The sequence below is a fragment of the Mustelus asterias genome, chromosome 13, assembly GCF_964213995.1.
Source record: "Mustelus asterias chromosome 13, sMusAst1.hap1.1, whole genome shotgun sequence".
In the NCBI taxonomy this organism is placed as follows: domain Eukaryota; kingdom Metazoa; phylum Chordata; class Chondrichthyes; order Carcharhiniformes; family Triakidae; genus Mustelus; species Mustelus asterias.
The window spans coordinates 52,097,532-52,115,148 of record NC_135813.1 but is presented as its reverse complement, the minus strand read 5'-3'; the positions used below and the strand labels follow the sequence as shown (position 1 = coordinate 52,115,148).

The window sequence follows — 17,617 nt, the reverse complement described above, 5'->3', positions numbered from 1 at the left end:
GATCTATGCACACATACACCTAGATCCCTCTGCTCCTCCACACTATTCAAAGTCCTCCCGTTAGCCCTATACTCAACACATCTGTTATTCCTACCAAAGTGAATTACCTCACACTTCTCCGCATTAAACTCCATCCGCCACCTCTCGGCCCAACTTTGCAACCTGTCTAAGTCTTCCTGCAAACTACGACACCCTTCCTCACTGTCTACCACACCACCGACTTTGGTGTCATCAGCAAATTTGCTAATCCACCCAACTATACCCTCATCCAGATCATTAATAAATATTACAAACAGCAGTGGCCCCAAAACAGATCCCTGAGGTACACCACTTGTAACCGCACTCCATGATGAATATTTACTATCAACCACCACCCTCTGTTTCCTATCCGCTAGCCAATTCCTGATCCAATTTCCTAGATCACCCCCAATCCCATACATCTGCATTTTCTGCAGAAGCCTACCATGGTGAACCTTATCAAACGCCTTACTAAAATCCATATATACCACGTCCACTGCCTTGCCCCCATCCACCTCCTTGGTCACTTTCTCAAAAAACTCAATAAGGTTAGTAAGGCACGACCTACCTGCCACAAAACCATGCTGACTATCACCTATCAATTCATTACTCTCCAAATAACTATAAATCCTATCCCTTATAATTTTTTCCAACATCTTGCCGACAACAGAAGTGAGACTCACCGGTCTATAATTCCCGGGGAAGTCTCTGTTCCCCTTCTTAAACAATGGGACAACATTCGCTAACCTCCAATCTTCTGGTACTATACCAGAGGCCAACGACGACCTGAAGATCAGAGCCAGAGGCTCTGCAATCACTTCTCTTGCCTCCCAGAGAATCCTTGGATAAATCCCATCCGGACCAGGGGATTTATCTATTTTCAGACCCTCCAGAATATCCTGCACATCCTCCTTATCAACTGTAATACTGTCTATTCTACTCCCCTGCAACCCAGTGTCCTCCATTTTTGTTAAACACAAAATGAAGCCACTACTCTGTGACGTACATACACAAGTCCCAACCGGGAGAACCGTTCTGCAGCCTGGTGTCTGTCTTTCAAAGGGCTCAGATGAGTTCCACGTGGGCAGGCCATTGCCTGTTACCAAGGGAACTCATATTCAAAGAGTCTCAGAGGGAGATCAGTTAGAGATTTCCCATGGAACTCATGGTGGTTATCACAATGAGAAATGCGTGTTAATATATATAAAGATTCTAAATCAGAATAGGACAAAGGGTGAGGAGGAAATGGGAGGAGAAAGGATTAGGTTAGCAGATAGCCTCAGTATCAACCACTTCAGCTCCAATAGTGTCCACACCCCATTCTCATGAGAATCAGCATGGTCTTCCCAATGGATGAAAAGATACAGGCACTTATTTTCATCCAGTCCTTTGCTGCTGTTTCGTGCCAGCTTTTCCTGTAAGAAACAGTTAAGTGTGTCGGTGAATGGTGTACAATAGGTTTAGGTAATGTGGCTGCCACTGAATAACCATCATTGCGTACCAGCTGTGTTTTGTAGGTGCTGGCTTGCATCAATGCCAAGTGTGGGATAGTGAGGTGAAACACTTAAATTGTAAAGTTGTGTACTGATTGATAGACATTGTTGGTAGGTGGCTGTTAGGGCAGTAGCGTACAGTTGGTGGAATATGCCCGATCAGAATGAACTCACTCACCTTGACAACTTATGTCAAATCATTAAACATCTTACTGCATTATATCCATGCCCTTGGAGCAGCTCCTGCTGTTAAGATCTATTGCTATGTGTGCCCACTGCCCTTGAGAGTGTGTCGAGTCACCCCTCCTTTCCATCTGCTTAACCAAGACTTCTGAAGAACTTGAGATGTGCTCAATCACAGCCATAGAGTCATAGAAGCAATAGCGCAGAAAAGGCCCTTAATATGGAAAACACACCCAACAGGGGATAATGCAGAAAACGCACCCAACAGGGGTTAATGTAGAAAACTCACCCAACAGGGGTTAATGTAGAAAACTCACCCAACAGGGATTAATGTAGAAAACTTACCCAATAGGGTTTAATAGAGAAAACTCACCCAACAGGGGTTAATATAGAAAACTCACCCAACAGCGATTAATGTAGAAAACTCACCCAACAGGGGTTAATATAGAAAACTCACCCAACAGCGATTAATGTAGAAAACTCACCCAACAGGGGTTAATATAGAAAACTCACCCAACAGCGATTAATGTAGAAAACTCACCCAACAGGGGTTAATGTAGAAAACTCACCCAACAGGGATTAATGTAGAAATCTCACCCAACAGGGTTTAATGTAGAAAACACGCCCAACACGGAGTAATGTAGAAAACTCACCCAACAGGGATTAATGTAGAAAACTCACCCAACACGGAGTAATGTAGAAAACTCACCCAACAGGGGTTAATGTAGAAAACTCGCCCAACAGGGATTAATATAGAAATCTCACCCAACAGGGGTTAATGTAGAAAACTCACCCAACAGGGATTAATGTAGAAAACTTACCCAATAGGGTTTAATAGAGAAAACTCACCCAACAGGGGTTAATATAGAAAACTCACCCAACAGCGATTAATGTAGAAAACTCACCCAACAGGGGTTAATATAGAAAACTCACCCAACAGCGATTAATGTAGAAAACTCACCCAACAGGGGTTAATATAGAAAACTCACCCAACAGCGATTAATGTAGAAAACTCACCCAACAGGGGTTAATGTAGAAAACTCACCCAACAGGGTTTAATGTAGAAAACACGCCCAACACGGAGTAATGTAGAAAACTCACCCAACAGGGATTAATGTAGAAAACTCACCCAACACGGAGTAATGTAGAAAACTCACCCAACAGGGGTTAATGTAGAAAACTCGCCCAACAGGGATTAATATAGAAATCTCACCCAACAGGGGTTAATGTAGAAAACTCACCCAACAGGGATTAATGTACAAAACTCACCCAACAGGGATTAATGTACAAAACTCACCCAACAGGGGTTAATATAGAAAACTCACTCAACAGGGATTAATGTAGAAAACTCACCCAACGGATTAATGTACAAAACTCACACTACAGGGGTGAATACAGAAAACTCACCCAACAGGGAATAATGTCGAAAACGCACCCAGCAGCGATTAATATAGAAAACACACCCAACAGGGATTAATGTCGAAAACGCACCCAACAGCGATTAATGTAGAAAACTCACCCAACAGGGGTTAATGTAGAAAACTCACCCAACAGGGATTAATGTAGAAAACTCACCCAACAGGGATTAATGTAGAAAACTCACCCAACAGTGGTTAATGTACAAAACGCACCCAACAGGGGATAATGTAGAAAATTCTCCCAACGTGTCTTAATGTAGAAAACACACCCAACAGGGTTTAATGTAGCAAACTCACCCGACAGGGGTTAATGTAGAAAACTGACCCAACAGATTAATGTGCAAAACTCACACTGCAAGGGTGAATATAGAAAACTCACCCAACAGGGAATAATATAGAAAACTCACCAAACAGTGGTTAATATAGAAAACTCACCCAACAGTGTTTAATGTAGAAAACTCACCCAACTGTGGTTAATGAAGAAAACTCACCCAACAGTGGTTAATGAAGAAAACTCACCCAACAGGGTTTAATAGAGAAAACTCACCCAACAGGGGTTAATATAGAAAACTCACCCAACAGCGATTAATGTAGAAAACTCACCCAACAGGGGTTAATATAGAAAACTCACCCAACAGTGGTTAATGTGGAAAACACACGCAACAGGGGTTAACGTGGAAAACTCAGCCAACAGAGATTAATGTAGAGAACTCAGCTAATGGGTGAATGTAGAAAACGCACCCAACAGGGGTTAATGTAGAAAACTCACCCAACAGGGGTTAATGTAGAAAACTCACCCAACAGGGGTTAATGTAGAAAACTCACCCAACAGGGGTTAATGTAGAAAACTCACCCAACAGGGGTTAATGTAGAAAACTCACCCAACAGGGGTTAATGTAGCAACCGCACCCAACAGGGGTTACTGAAGAAAACACCCAACAGGGGTTAATGTACAAAATGCGCCCAACAGGGGTTAATATAGAAAACTGCCTCAACAGGGATTAATGTAGAAAACTCACCCAACGGATTAATGTACAAAACTCACACTACAGGGGTGAATACAGAAAACTCACCCAATAGGGAATAATATAGAAAACTCACACTACAGGGGTTAATGTCGAAAACGCACCCAACAGCGATTAATGTAGAAAACTCACCCAACAGGGGTTAATGTAGAAAACTTACCCAATAGGGTTTAATAGAGAAAACTCACCCAACAGGGGTTAATGTAGAAAACTCACCAAACGGATTAATGTACAAAACTCACCCAACAGGGGTTAATGTAGCAACTGCACCCAACAGGGATTAATGAAGAAAACTCACCCAACAGTGGTTAATGTACAAAACGCACCCAACAGGGGATAATGTAGAAAATTCACCCAATGTGTCTTAATGTAGAAAACACACCCAACAGGGTTTAATGTAGCAAACTCACCCGACAGGGGTTAATGTAGAAAACTGACGCAACGGATTAATGTACAAAACTCACACTGCAAGGGTGAATATAGAGAACTCACCCAACAGGGAATAATATAGAAAACTCACCCAACAGGGAATAATATAGAAAACTCACCCAACAGGGGTTAGTGTAGAAAACTCACCCAACAGGGGATAATGTACAAAATTCACCCAACAGGGTTTAATGTAGAAAACTCACCCAACAGGGGTTAATGTAGAAAACTCACCCAACAGGGGTTAATGTAGAAAACTCAGTCAACAGGGGTTAATATAGAAAACTCACCCAACAGGGGTTAATGTAGAAAACTCACCCAACGATGGTTAATGTAGAAAACTCACCCAACAGGGGTTAATGTAGAAAACTCACCCAACAGGGGTTAATGTAGAAAACTCACCCAACAGGGGTTAATGTAGAAAACTCACCCAACAGGGATTAATGTAGTAAACTCACCCAACAGGTATTAATGTACAAAACTCACCCAACAGGGGTTAATATAGAAAACTCACCCAACAGGGGTTAATGTAGAAAATTCATCCAATAGGGGTTAATGTAGAAAACTCATCCAGTAGGGGTTAATATAAACGTACACACGCCCACGTGATATTTCTAGCTGTGAATCGGGTTTCGGATCAGAGGAACAAAGCGGTCCGGGGTATAAAAGGCGGATTAAATTGGAGAGACTCACTCAGTCATGATGTTGGCGAGGACACTCAGTGTCATTGTGCTTGTATGTAGCAGCAGCCCACTGCCAACACCCCGGGGACAGCAGGGACATGGCCGGGTAAGTGTGTCTCTTTTTGAATGGTAAGCGATGGGAGTTTTTCTGCTGTTAGCAGCTGCAGGATGCGGTTCTCGCACTGCTCTGAAACTGTGGCAATTGGCAGGTTTATTATCGTGAACGATGTTGAATTGCAACATTCAAACTCCGCCGTCCACAAAATATCCGCTCGCTGCGGGAAACAAATCGGGAAAAAGTTGCAGTGGTTGAAGTATCTCTGTTTAATTGAAGTATAATAATCAAACAATGCACTTAGAGAGTAAACTATATATACTCGAAAATTATATATGACAACATCAATTAGGCATGTTTCTATAGTTATCGTGTGTAAAATCTGAGTGAGTGTTGGGTTGCTGTGAGGAGCTGTGTTCTGTGTGTGTCCATTGTCACCTTCCTGCTGGCCTTCCTGACACACATCACTGTCCCTCACATTCCCTCTCTCCGCCAGCTCATGGAGAGCGAGGTTTGGGTGAGGAATTGGGAGGTACAAGTGTTGACATGCTCCCAGGTATTCGCCATAAAACACAATAAATGAGGCAAGACTCTTAGCAGACCATGAAGAAGCTAGATTCTGGTATCAAACTGAACAGCAAGCCTCATTTCTCTCAAAACCACCTCACACTGAGAGGGGTGCAGCCTATCCCCCCCCCCCCCCCTCCCCGCTCACCCCAACGCAGGGCTTGAGGAGGAGAGGCCACCCCATCCTGATGTGTCAGCTCCACCGCAACTCCCTCCTATCTGTGGGATGGGGATTTTAATAAATCTCTGGGAGTTATGAAGGAATTCCCTGGGGATTAATGCTGAGCTTTTTGGAACTTGCTGACACTTGATATTTCCCAGTGTTAAACAAACTTGTTTGACTAGTTTACAAAAGTGAGGGAAATTGCCCCTGAAATGACGGCTGGGGATGAATTCACGGAGTATCCAGTGAGTGTCATTTTGCTGCTGTTTCTTCCTCTTCTCAACTCGAACAACTCGTGTCCACACTCCAGGCAACTGACTTCTGCTCTTCCCGTTATCAGCTCCCTCAACAACCCCAATGGTGATATTGACAGGGTGGGGGTGAGGGGGGGGGGGAAGGGGAAGACTGTATATTGGTATGTTTGTGTGTGTGTATGTTGGTGTGTTTGTGTGTGTGCGTTGGTGTGTATGTGTATGTTGGTGTGTTTGTGTGTGTGTTGTAATGTGTTTGTGTTGGTATGTTTGTGTGTGTTGGTATGTTTGTGTGTGTATGTTGATGTGTTTGTATGTGTGTGTTGACATGTTTGTGTGTGTGTTGGTATGTTTGTGTGTGTGTGTGTGTTGGTATGTTTGTGTGTGTGTGTGTTGGTATGTTTGTTTGTGTGTGTGTTGGTATGTTTGTGTGTGTGTTGGTGTGTTTGTGTGTGTGTTGGTGTGTGTGTTGGTGTGTTTGTGTGTTTGTGTGTTTGTGTGTGTGTTGGTGTGTTGGTGTGTTTGTGTGTGTTTGTGTGTGTTGGTGTGTGTTGGTGTGTTGGTGTGTATGTGTGTATGTGTGTGTGTTGGTGTGTATGTGTGCGCGTGCTGGTGTGCGCGTGCTGGTGTGCGCGTGCTGGTGTGCGCGTGTCTGTTTGTTGGTGTGTGTGCGTGTGTTGGTGTGTGTTGGTGTGTTTGTGCATGTGTTGGTATGTTTGTGCGTGTGTTGGTGCATGTGTTGGTGCGTTGGTATGTTTGTGCCTGTGTGTGCCTGTGTTGGTGTGTGTGTTGGTGTGTTTGCGCCTGTGTGTGTGTTGGTATGTGTGTTGGTGTGTTTGCGCCTGTGTGTGTGTTGGTATGTTTGTGTGTAATGGTAGTGTCTTTAAGACAGAGATAGGTTCTTGATTAATAAGGGGATCAGAAGTTATGGGGAAAAGGCAGGAGAATGGGGATGAGAAACAGAATAAGCCATGATTGAATGGCAGAGCAGACTCGATGGGCCGAGCAGCTTAATTCTGCACCTACGTCTTACAGTCTTATGGTATGTTTGTGTGTGTGTTGGCGGGTGGGTGTGTGTGTGTTGGCGGGTGGGTGTGTGTGTGTTGGCGGGCGGGTGTGTGTGTGTGGGCATGGTGTGTGTGTGTTGGCATGTTGGTGTGTATTGGCATGTATATGTGTCTCTGTGTGGGCATGGTATGTGTGTGGGTGTTGGCGTGTTGGGGTGTGTGTTGGTGTGTGTGTGTGTGTGTTGACATGTTGGGGTGTGTGTGTGTTGGCATGTTGGGGGGTGTGTGTGTGTGTTGGCACATTGGGGTGTGTGTGTGTGTTGGCACGATCGGGTGTGTGTGTGTTGGCACGATCGGGTGTGTGTATGTTGGCACGTTGGGGGGTGTGTGTGTTGGCACGTTGGGGTGTGTGTTGGCACGTTGGGGTGTGTGTGTGTTGGCACGTTGGTGTATGTGTGTGGGCACGTTGGGGTGTGTGTGTGTTGGCACGTTGGTGTGTGTGTTGGCACGTTGGTGTGTGTGTGTGTATTGGCACGTTGGTGTGTGTGTGTGTGTGTTGGCACGTTGGTGTGTGTGTGTGTGTGTTGGCACGTTGGTGTGTGTGTGTGTTGGCACGTTGGTGTGTGTGTGTGTGTTGGCACGTTGGTGTGTGTGTGTGTGTTGGCACGTTGGTGTGTGTGTGTGTTGGCACGTTGGTGTGTGTGTGTGTGTTGGCACGTTGGTGTGTGTGTGTGTTGGCACATTGGTGTGCGTTGGCACGTTGGTGTGTGTGTGTGTGTTGGCACGTGTGTGTGTGCGTGTGCTGGGGGTGTGTGTTTGTGTGCTGGGGGTGTGTGTGTGTGTGTTGGGGGTGTGTGTGTGTGTGATGGGGGTTTGTGTGTGTGTGTTGGGGGTATGTGTGTGTTTTGGGTTTGTGTGTTTGTGTTGGGTTTATTTGTGTGTTGTGGGTGTGTGTGTGTGTGCTGTGGGGGTGTGTGTGTGTGTGCTGTGGGGGTGTGTGTGTGTGTGCTGGGGGTGTGTGTGTGTGTATTGTGTGTGTGTGTTGGGGGTGTGTGTGTGTGTTGGGGGTGTGTGTGTGTTGTTGGGGTGTGTGTGTGTTGGTGGGTTGTGTGTGTGTGTGCATTTGTGTGCTGGGGTTGTGTGTGTTGGGGGGATGGGGGTGTGTGTGTGTGTGTGTGTTGGGGGGGTGTGTGTGTGTGTTGGGTGTGTGTTGTTGGGGTGTGTGTGTGTTGTTGGGGTGTGTGTGTGTTGTTGGTGTGTGTGTGTGTGTTGTTGGGGTGTGTGTGTGTGTTGTTGGGGTGTGTGTGTGTGTTGTTGGGGTGTGTGTGTGTTGTTGGGGTGTGTGTGTGTTGTGGGGGTGTGTGTGTTGTGGGTGTGTGTGTGTTGTGGGGGTGTGTGTGTTGTGGGGGTGTGTGTGTTGTGGGGGTGTGTGTGTTGCGGGAGTGTGTGTGTTGTGGGGGTGTGTGTGTGTTGTGGGGGTGTGTGTGTGTTGTGGGGGTGTGTGTGTGTTGTGGGGGTGTGTGTGTGTTGTGGGGGTGTGTGTGTGTTGTGGGGGCGTGTGTGTGTTGTGGGGGCGTGTGTGTGTTCGTGGGTTGTGTGTGTGTGTGCTGGGGTTGTGTGTGTTGGGGGTGTGTGTGATGGGGGTTTGTGTGTGTGTGTTGGGGGTATGTGTGTGTTTTGGGTTTGTGTGTTTGTGTTGGGTTTATTTGTGTGTTGTGGTTGTGTGTGTGTGTTTGTTGGGGTGTGTGTGTGTGTGTCTGTTGTGGGTGTGTGTGTGTGTGTTTGTTGGGGGTGTGTGTGTGTGTGTTGGGGGGGTGTTTGGGGTGTGTCTGTTGGGGGTTGTGTGTGTTGGGGGTTGTGTGTGTGTGTGTTGGGGGTTGTGTGTGTGTGTGTTGGGGGTTGTGTGTGTGTGTGTGTGTGTTGGGGGTTGTGTGTGTGTGTGTTGGTGGGTTGTGTGTGTGTGTGTGATGGGTGTGTGTGTGTGTGTGTGTTGGGGGTGTGTGTGTGTGTTGGGGGTGTGTGTGTGTGTTGGGGGTGTGTGTGTGTGTGTTGGGGGTGTGTGTGGGTGTTGGGTGTGTATGTGTATTGTGTGTGTGGGGGTGTGTGTGTGTTGGGTGTGTGTGTTGGGCATGTGTGTGTGTGTATGTTGGGGGTGTGTATTGTGTGTGTATGTATGTTGGGGGTGTGTGTGTGTATGTTGGGGGTGTGTGTGTGTATGTTGGGGGTGTGTGTGTGTATGTTGGGGGTGTGTGTGTGTGTGTTGAGTGTGTGTGTGTGTTGAGTGTGTGTGTGTGTTGAGTGTGTGTGTGTGTGTTGGGGGTGTGTGTGTGTGTGTTGGGGGTGTGTGTGTGTGTGTGTGTTGGGGGTGTGTGTGTGTGTTGAGGGTGTGTGTGTGTGTGTGTGTTGAGGGTGTGTGTGTGTGTGTGTGTGTGTTGGGTGTGTGTGTGTGTGTGTTGGGTGTGTGTGTGTGTGTGTTGGGTGTGTGTGTGTGTGTGTGTGTGTGTTGGGTGTGTGTGTGTGTGTTGGGGTGTGTGTGTGTTTGTGTTGTGGGTGTGTGTTCGGGGTGTGGGTGTGTGTTCGGGTGTGGGTGTGTGTTCGGGGTGTGGGTGTGTGTTCGGGGTGTCTGTGTGTGTGTTCGGGGTGTGTGTGTGTGTTGTTGGGGTGTGTGTGTTGGTGGGTTGTGTGTGTGTGTGCTGGGTGTGTGTATTTGTGTGCTGGGGTTGTGTGTTTGTGTGATGGGGGTGTGTGTTTGTGTGATGGGTGTGTGTGTTTGTGTGATGGGTGTGTGTGTGTGTGTGATGGGGTGTGTGTGTGATGGGGTGTGTGTGTGTGTGATGGGGTGTGTGTGTGTGAGATGGGGGTGTGTGTATGTGTGATGGGGGTGTGTGTGTGAGTGATGGGGGTGTGTGTGTGTGAGTGATGGGGGTGTGTGTGTGTGTGTGTGTGTGATGGGGGTGTGTGTGTGTGTGATGGGGTGTGTGTGTGTTTGATCGGGGTGTGTGTGTGTGTGTTGGGGGTGTGTGTGTGTGTTGGGGGTATGTGTGTGTTTTGGGTTTGTGTGTTTGTGTAGGGTTTATTTGTGTGTTGTGGTGGTGTGTGTTGTGGGTGTGTGTGTGTGTGTTGTGGGGGTGGGTGTGTGTGTGTTGGGGGTGGGTGTGTGTGTGTTGGGGGTGGGTGTGTGTGTGTGTTGGGGGTGGGTGTGTGTTTGTTGGGGGTGTGTGTGTTGGGGGTGTGTGTTGGTTGTGTGTGCGTGTTGAGGGTGTGTGTGTGTGTTGGGGGTGTGTGTGTGTGTTGGGGTGGTCTGTGTGTGTGTGTTGGTGGATTGTGTGTGTGTGTGTGTGGTGGGTTGTGTGTGTGCTGGGGTGTGTGTTTGTTTGATGGGGGTGTGTTTGTGTGTTGGGGTTGTGTGTGTTGGGGGTGTGTGTGTGTTGGGGGTGTGTGTGTTGGGGGTGTGTGTGTGTGTTGGGGGGGTGTGTGTGTTGGGGGGGTGTGTGTGTGTTGGGGGGTGTGTGTGTGTGTTTGTGGTGTGTGTGTGTGTGTTGGGTGCGTGCGTGTGTGTTGGGTGCGTGCGTGTGTGTGTTGGGTGCGTGCGCATCTGTGTTGGGTGCGTGCGCATGTGTGTTGGGTGTGTGTGTGTTGGAGGTGTGTGTTTTGGGTGTGCGCGTCGGGGGTGCGTGCGCGCGTCGGGGGTGCGTGCGCGCGTCGGGGGTGCGTGCGCGCGTCGGGGGTGCGTGCGCGCGTCGGGGGTGCGTGCGCGCGTCGGGGGTGCGTGCGTGCGTCGGGGGTGCGCGCGCGCGTCGGGGGTGCGCGCGCGCGTCGGGGGGGCGTGCGCGCGTCGGGGGGGCGTGCGCGCGTCGGGGGGCGTGCGCGCGTCGGGGGTGCGTGCGCGCGTCGGGGGTGCGTGCGCGCGTCGGGGGGCGTGCGCACGTCGGGGGGGCGTGCGCGCGTCAGGGGGCGTGCTCGCGTCGGGGGGGCGTGCGCGCGTCGGGGCGTGCGCGCGTCGGGGGGCGTGCGCGCGTCGGGGGGCGTGCGCGCGTCAGGGTGCGTGCGCGCGTCGGGGGTGCGTGCGCGTGTCGGGGGTGCGTGCGCGCGTCGGGGGTATGTGTGTGTTTTGGTTGTGTGTCTTTGTGTTGGGTGGTTTATTTGTGCGTTGTGGGTGTGCGTGTGTTGGGTGTGCGTGTGTTGGGTGTGGGTGTGTGTTGTGTGTGGGTGTGGGTGGGTGTGTGTTGTGTGTGTGGGTGTGTGTGTGTTAGGGGTGTGTGTGTGTTTGGGGGTGTGTGTGTGTGTTGGTGGGTTGTGTGTGTGTGTGCGCTAGGGCTGTGGATTTGTGTGCTGGGGGTGTGTGTGTGCTGGGGGTGTGTGAGATGGGGTGTGTGTGTGTGTGATGGGTGTATGTGTGTGTCTGTGTGTGTGTTGGGGGTATGTGTGTGTGTTGGGGGTGTGCTTGTGTGTGATGGGGGTGTGCTTGTGTGTGATGGGTGTGTGTGTGTTGGGGTATGTGTGTGTTTTGGGTGTGTGTGTTTGTGTTGGGGGGTTTATTTGTGTGTTGTGGGGGTGTGTGTGTTGTGGGGTGTGTGTGTGTGTTGTGGGGTGTGTGTGTGTGTTTGGGGGTTGTGTGTGTGTGTTGGGGGTTGTGTGTGTGTGTTGGGGGTGTGTGTGTATTTGTGTGTTGCGGGTGTGTGTGTGTGTTGGGGGTGTGTGTGGGTGTTGGGGGTGTGTGTGGGTGTTGGGGGTGTGTGTGGTTGTTGGGTGTGTGTGTGTATTGTGTGTGTGGCGGTGTGTGTGTGTGTTGGGTGTGTGTTGTGGGGGGGTGTGTGTGTATTGTGTGTGTGTTGTGGGGGGGTGTGTGTGTATTGTGTGTGTGTGTGTTGGGGGTGCGTGTTGGGTGTGTGTGTGTGTGTTGGGGGTGTGTGTGTGTGAGTGTTGGGGGTGCGTGTTGGGTGTGTGTGTGTGTGGTTGGGGGTGTGTGTGTGTGAGTGTTGGGGGTGTGTGTGTGTGTGTTGGGGGTGTGTGTGTGTGTGTGTGTTGGGGGTGCGTGTTGGGTGTGTGTGTGTGTGTTGGGGGTGCATGTTGGGTGTGTGTGTGAGTGTTGGGGGTGTATGTGTGAGTGTTGGAGGTGTGTGTGTGAGTGTTGGGGGTCTGTGTGTGTGAGTGTTGGGGGTCTGTGTGTGTGTGTGTTGGGGGTGTGTGTGTGTTGGGGGTGTGTGTGTGTGTTGGAGGGTGTGTGTGTGTGTGTTGGAGGGTGTGTGTGTTGGGTGTGTGTGTGTGTGTTGTTGGGGTGTGTGTGTGTTGGTGGGTTGTGTGTGTGTGTGCTGGGGGTGTGTATTTGTGTGCTGGGGTTGTGTGTTTGTGTGATGGGGGTGTGATTGTGTGTTGGGTGTGTGTGTGTGTGTGTTGGGGGTGTGTGTGTGTTGGGGTGTGTGTGTGTTGGGGTGTGTGTGTGTTGGGGGTGTGTGTGTTGGGTTGTGTGTGTGTGTGTTGGGGTTGTGTGTGTGTGTTGGGGGTTGTGTGTGTGTGTTGGGGGTTGTGTGTGTGTGTTGGGGGTTGTGTGTGTGTTTGGGTGTGTGTGTGTCTGTTGGGGGGTGTGTGTGTGTCTGTTGGGGGGTGTGTGTGTGTGTGTTGGGGGGTGTGTGTGTGTGTTTTGGGGGGGGGTGTGTGTGTTGGGGGTGTGTGTGTGTGTCTGTTGGGGGATGTGTGCGTGTGTTGGAGGGTGTGTGTGTTGAGGGTGTGTGTGTGTGTGTTGAAGGTGTGTGTGTGTGTTGGGGGTGTGTGTGTGTTGGGGGTGTGTGTGTGTTGAGGGTGTGTGTGTTGGGGGTGTGCGTGTTGGGGATGTGTGTGTGTTGGGGGTGTGTGTGTGTTGGGGGTGTGTGTGTGTTGAGGGTGTGTGTGTTGGGGGTGTGTGTGTTGGGGGTGTGTGTGTTGGGGGTGTGTGTGTTGAGGGTGTGTGTGTTGGGGGTGTGTGTGTTGGGGGTGTGTGTGTTGAGGGTGTGTGTGTTGGGGGTGTGTGTGTGTGTTGGGGGTGTGTGTGTGTGTGTGTTGGGGGTGTGTGTGTGTGTGTGTTGGGGGTGTGTGTGTGTGTGTGTTGGGGGTGTGTGTGTGTGTTGGGGGTGTGTGTGTGTTGGGGGTGTGTGTGTGTTGGGGGTGTGTGTGTGTTGGGGGTGTGTGTGTTGGGGATGTGTGTGTTGGGGGTGTGTGTGTTGGGGGTGTGTGTGTTGAGGGTGTGTGTGTTGGGGGTGTGTGTGTGTGTTGGGGGTGTGTGTGTGTGTGTGTTGGGGGTGTGTGTGTGTGTGTGTTGGGGGTGTGTGTGTGTGTGTGTTGGGTGTGTGTGTGTGTTGGGGGTGTGTGTGTGTGTGTGTGTTGAGGATGTGTGTGTGTGTGTTGAGTGTGTGTGTGTGTGTGTGTGTGTGTGTTGAGGGTGTGTGTGTGTGTGTGTTGGGGGTGTGTGTGTTGAGGGTGTGTGTGTGTGTTGGGGGTGTGTGTGTTGGGGGTGTGTGTGTTGGGGGTGTGTGTGTTGGGGGTGTGTGTGTTGGGGGTGTGTGTGAGTGTGTGTTCGGGGTGTGTGTGTGTTGGGGTGTGTGTGTGTGTGTGTTGGAGGGTGTGTGTGTGTGTGTTGGAGGGTGTGTGTGTGTTGAAGATATGTGTGTGTGTGTTGAGGGTGTGTGTGTGTTGGGGGTGTGTGTGTGTGTGTGTTGGGGGTGTGTGTGTGTGTGTGTGTGTTGGGTGTGTGTGTGTGTTGGGGGGGTGTGTGTGTGTGTTGGGGGGGTGTGTGTGTGTGTTGGGGGGGTGTGTGTGTGTGTTGGGTGTGTGTGTGTGTTTGGGGGTTGTGTGTGTGTGTTTGGGGTGTGTGTGTGTGTGTGTTGGGGGTGTGTGTGTGTGTGTGTGTTGGGGGTGTGTGTGTGTGTGTGTTGGGGGTGTGTGTGTGTGTGTGTGTTGGGGGTGTGTGTGTGTGTGTTGAGGATGTGTGTGTGTGTGTTGAGGGTGTGTGTGTGTGTGTTGAGGGTGTGTGTGTGTGTGTGTGCGTGTTGGGGTGTGTGTGTTGAGGGGGTGTGTGTGTGTTGGGGGTGTGTGTGTTGGGGGTGTGTGTGTTGGGGGTGTGTGTGTTGGGGGTGTGTGTGTTGGGGGTGTGTGTGAGTGTGTGTTCGGGGTGTGTGTGTGTTGGGGTGTGTGTGTTGGAGGGTGTGTGTGTGTGTGTTGGAGGGTGTGTGTGTGTGTTGGAGGGTGTGTGTGTGTTGAAGATATGTGTGTGTGTGTTGAGGGTGTGTGTGTGTTGAGGGTGTGTGTGTTGAGGGTGTGTGTGTGTGTTGAGGGTGTGTGTGTGTGTGTTGAGGGTGTGTGTGTGTGTGTTCAGGGTGTGTGTGTGTGTTGGGGGGTGTGTGTGTGTGTGTGTGTTGGGTGTGTGTGTGTGTTGGGTGTGTGTGTGTGTGTTTTGGGTGTGTGTGTGTGTGTTGGGTGTGTGTGTGTGTGTTTGGGGGTTGTGTGTGTGTGTTGGGGGTTGTGTGTGTGTGTTGGGGGTGTGTGTGTGTATTTGTGTGTTGCGGGTGTGTGTGTGTTGAGGGTGTGTGTGTGTGTGTGTGTTGAAGGTGTGTGTGTTGGGGGTGTGTGTGTGTGTGTGTGTGTTGGGGGTGTGTGTGTGTGTGTTGGGGGTGTGTGCGTGTTGGGTGTGTGTGTGTGTTGAGGGTGTGTGTGTTGAGGGTGTGTGTGTTGGGGGTGTGTGTGTTGGGGGTGTGTGTGTTGGGGGTGTGTGTGTTGGGGGTGTGTGTGTTGGGGGTGTGTGTGTGTTGGTGTGTGTGTGTGTTTGGGGGTGTGTGTGTGTGTTGGTGTGTGTGTGTGTTGGTGTGTGTGTGTGTTGGTGTGTGTGTGTGTTGGTGTGTGTGTGTGTTTGGGGGTGTGTGTGTGTGTTGGTGTGTGTGTGTGTTGGTGTGTGTGTGTGTTGGTGTGTGTGTGTGTTTGGGGGTGTGTGTGTGTTGGTGTGTGTGTGTGTTGGTGTGTGTGTGTGTTGGTGTGTGTCTGTGTTGGTGTGTGTGTGTTGGTGTGTGTGTGTGTTTGGGGGTGTGTGTGTGTTGGTGTGTGTGTGTGTTGTGGGTGTGTGTGTGTGTGGTGGGGGGGTGTGTGTTGGGGGTGTGTGTGTGTGTTGGGGGTGTGTGTGTGTGTGTTGGGGGTGTGTGTGTGTGTGTTGGGGGTGTGTGTGTGTGTGTTGGGGGTGTGTGTGTGTGTGTTGGGGGTGTGTGTGTGTGTGTTGGGGGTGTGTGTGTGTGTGTTTGGGGGTGTGTGTGTGTGTGTTTGGGGGTGTGTGTGTGTGTGTTTGGGGGTGTGTGTGTGTTGGTGTGTGTGTGTGTTGGTGTGTGTGTGTGTTGGTGTGTGTGTGTGTTGGTGTGTGTGTGTGTTTGGGGGTGTGTGTGTGTTGGTGTGTGTGTTGTGGGTGTGTGTGTGTGTGGTGGGGGGGTGTGTGTGTGGTGGGGGGGTGTGTGTGTGTGTTGGGTGTGTGTGTGTGTGTTGGGGGGTGTGTGTGTGTGTGTTGGGGGTGTGTGTGTGTGTTGGGGGGGTGTGTGTGTGTGTTGGGGGTGTGTGTGTGTATGTGTTGGGGGGGTGTGTGTGTGGTGGGGGGGTGTGTGTGTGTGTTGGGGGTGTGTGTGTGTGTTGGGGGGGTGTGTGTGTGGTGGGGGGGTGTGTGTGTGTTGGGGTGTGTGTGTGTGTTGGGGGGGTGTGTGTGTGGTGGGGGGGTGTGTGTGTGTGTTGGGGGTGTGTGTGTGTGTTGGGGGTGTGTGTGTGTGTGGGTGTGTGTGTGTGTGTGTTGGGGGTGTGTGTGTGTGTGTTGGGGGTGTGTGTGTGTGTGTTGGGGGTGTGTGTGTGTGTGTTGGGGGGTGTGTGTGTGTTGGGGGTGTGTGTGTGTGTGTTGGGGGGTGTGTGTGTGTGTTGGGGGGGTGTGTGTGTGTTGGGGGGTGTGTGTGTGTGTTGGGGTGTGTGTGTGTGTTGGGTGTGTGTGTGCGTGTTGGGTGTGTGTGTGTGTGTGTTGGGGGTGTGTGTGTGTGTGTTGGGGGTGTGTGTGTGTGTGTTGGGGGGGTGTGTGTGTGTGGTGGGGGGGTGTGTGTGTGTGTTGGGGGTGTGTGTGTGTGTTGGGGGTGTGTGTGTGTGTTGGGGGGTGTGTGTGTTGGTGTGTGTGTGTGTTGTGGGTGTGTGTGTGTGTGGTGGGGGGGTGTGTGTGTGTGTTGGGGGGGTGTGTGTGTGTGTTGGGGGTGTGTGTGTGTTGGGGGTGTGTGTGTGTGTGTTGGGGATGTGTGTGTGTGTGTTGGGGTGTGTTGGGTGTGTGTGTGTGTTTGGGGGTTGTGTGTGTGTGTTGGGGGTGTGTGTGTGTGTGTTGGGGGTGTGTATGTGTGTTGGGTGTGTGTGTGTGTGTTGGGTGTGTGTGTGTGTTGGGGGTGTGTGTGTGTTGGGAGTGTGTGTGTGTGTGTGTGTGTGTGTGTGTGGGGGTGTGTGTGTGTGTGGGGTGTGTGTGTGTGTGTTGGGGGTGTGTGTGTGTGTTGGGGGTGTGTGTGTGTGTTGGGGGTGTGTGTGTGTGTTGGGTGTGTGTGTGTGTGTTTGGGGGTTGTGTGTGTGTGTGTTTGGGGGTTGTGTGTGGGTGTGTGTGTGTGTTGGGGGTGTGTGTGTGTGTGTGTTGGGGGTGTGTGTGTGTGTGTTGGGGGTGTGTGTGTGTGTTGGGTGTGTGTGTGTGTTTGGGGGTTGTGTGTGTGTGTTGGGTGTGTGTGTGTGTTGGGTGTGTGTGTGTGTTGGGGGTGTGTGTGTGTGTTGGGGGTGTGTGTGTGTGTTGGGTGTGTGTGTGTGTTTGGGGGTTGTGTGTGTGTGTTGGGTGTGTGTGTGTGTTGGGTGTGTGTGTGTGTTGGGGGTGTGTGTGTGTGTTGGGTGTGTGTGTGTGTTTGGGGGTTGTGTGTGTGTGTTGGGGGTGTGTGTGTGTATTTGTGTGTTGCGGGTGTTTGTGTGTGTGTTGGGGGGGTTTGTGTGTGTGTGTTGGAAAGGTGGGGGCAGCTGGACAAGGTGCGTGCAATTGCTGTGTTCGGTGCTGATGGAGAGTAAACATGTGGGATGTTGTTGTTTTATCTCTGACATTACTCTTTTTAATTTTTGTCCACACATATTGACAGTTTCTCGTTTATACACAGGAAGTGCTTGAAGTGGAAATTTTTTTGTTCAAATCAGAGATCTGTTGTACCACTCTCTCCCAAGGTGAATCTAATGATAACTTTAGAGGGTAATAAACAATAGTTACGTAACAGAGATCAGTAATAAAACTCAGTCCACAAACAATAATGAGGAGAAAGGAAGTTGATTTTGAA

At 50.8% G+C, this 17,617-nt stretch overlaps 1 protein-coding gene across 2 annotated transcripts in view; it reads left to right on the top strand.

The window, feature by feature from the left end:
* Nucleotides 1-5,211: 5,211 nt before the first annotated feature.
* mmp11a (matrix metallopeptidase 11a) overlaps nt 5,212-17,617 on the top strand; it is a 193,644-nt gene continuing 181,238 nt past the window's right edge. For both annotated transcript variants that reach the window (XM_078226757.1, XM_078226758.1), the window contains exon 1: nt 5,212-5,352. In XM_078226757.1, the coding sequence (XP_078082883.1) occupies nt 5,263-5,352 (90 nt within the window). In that variant the 5' untranslated portion in view covers nt 5,212-5,262. The remainder of the gene's footprint in view (nt 5,353-17,617) is intronic.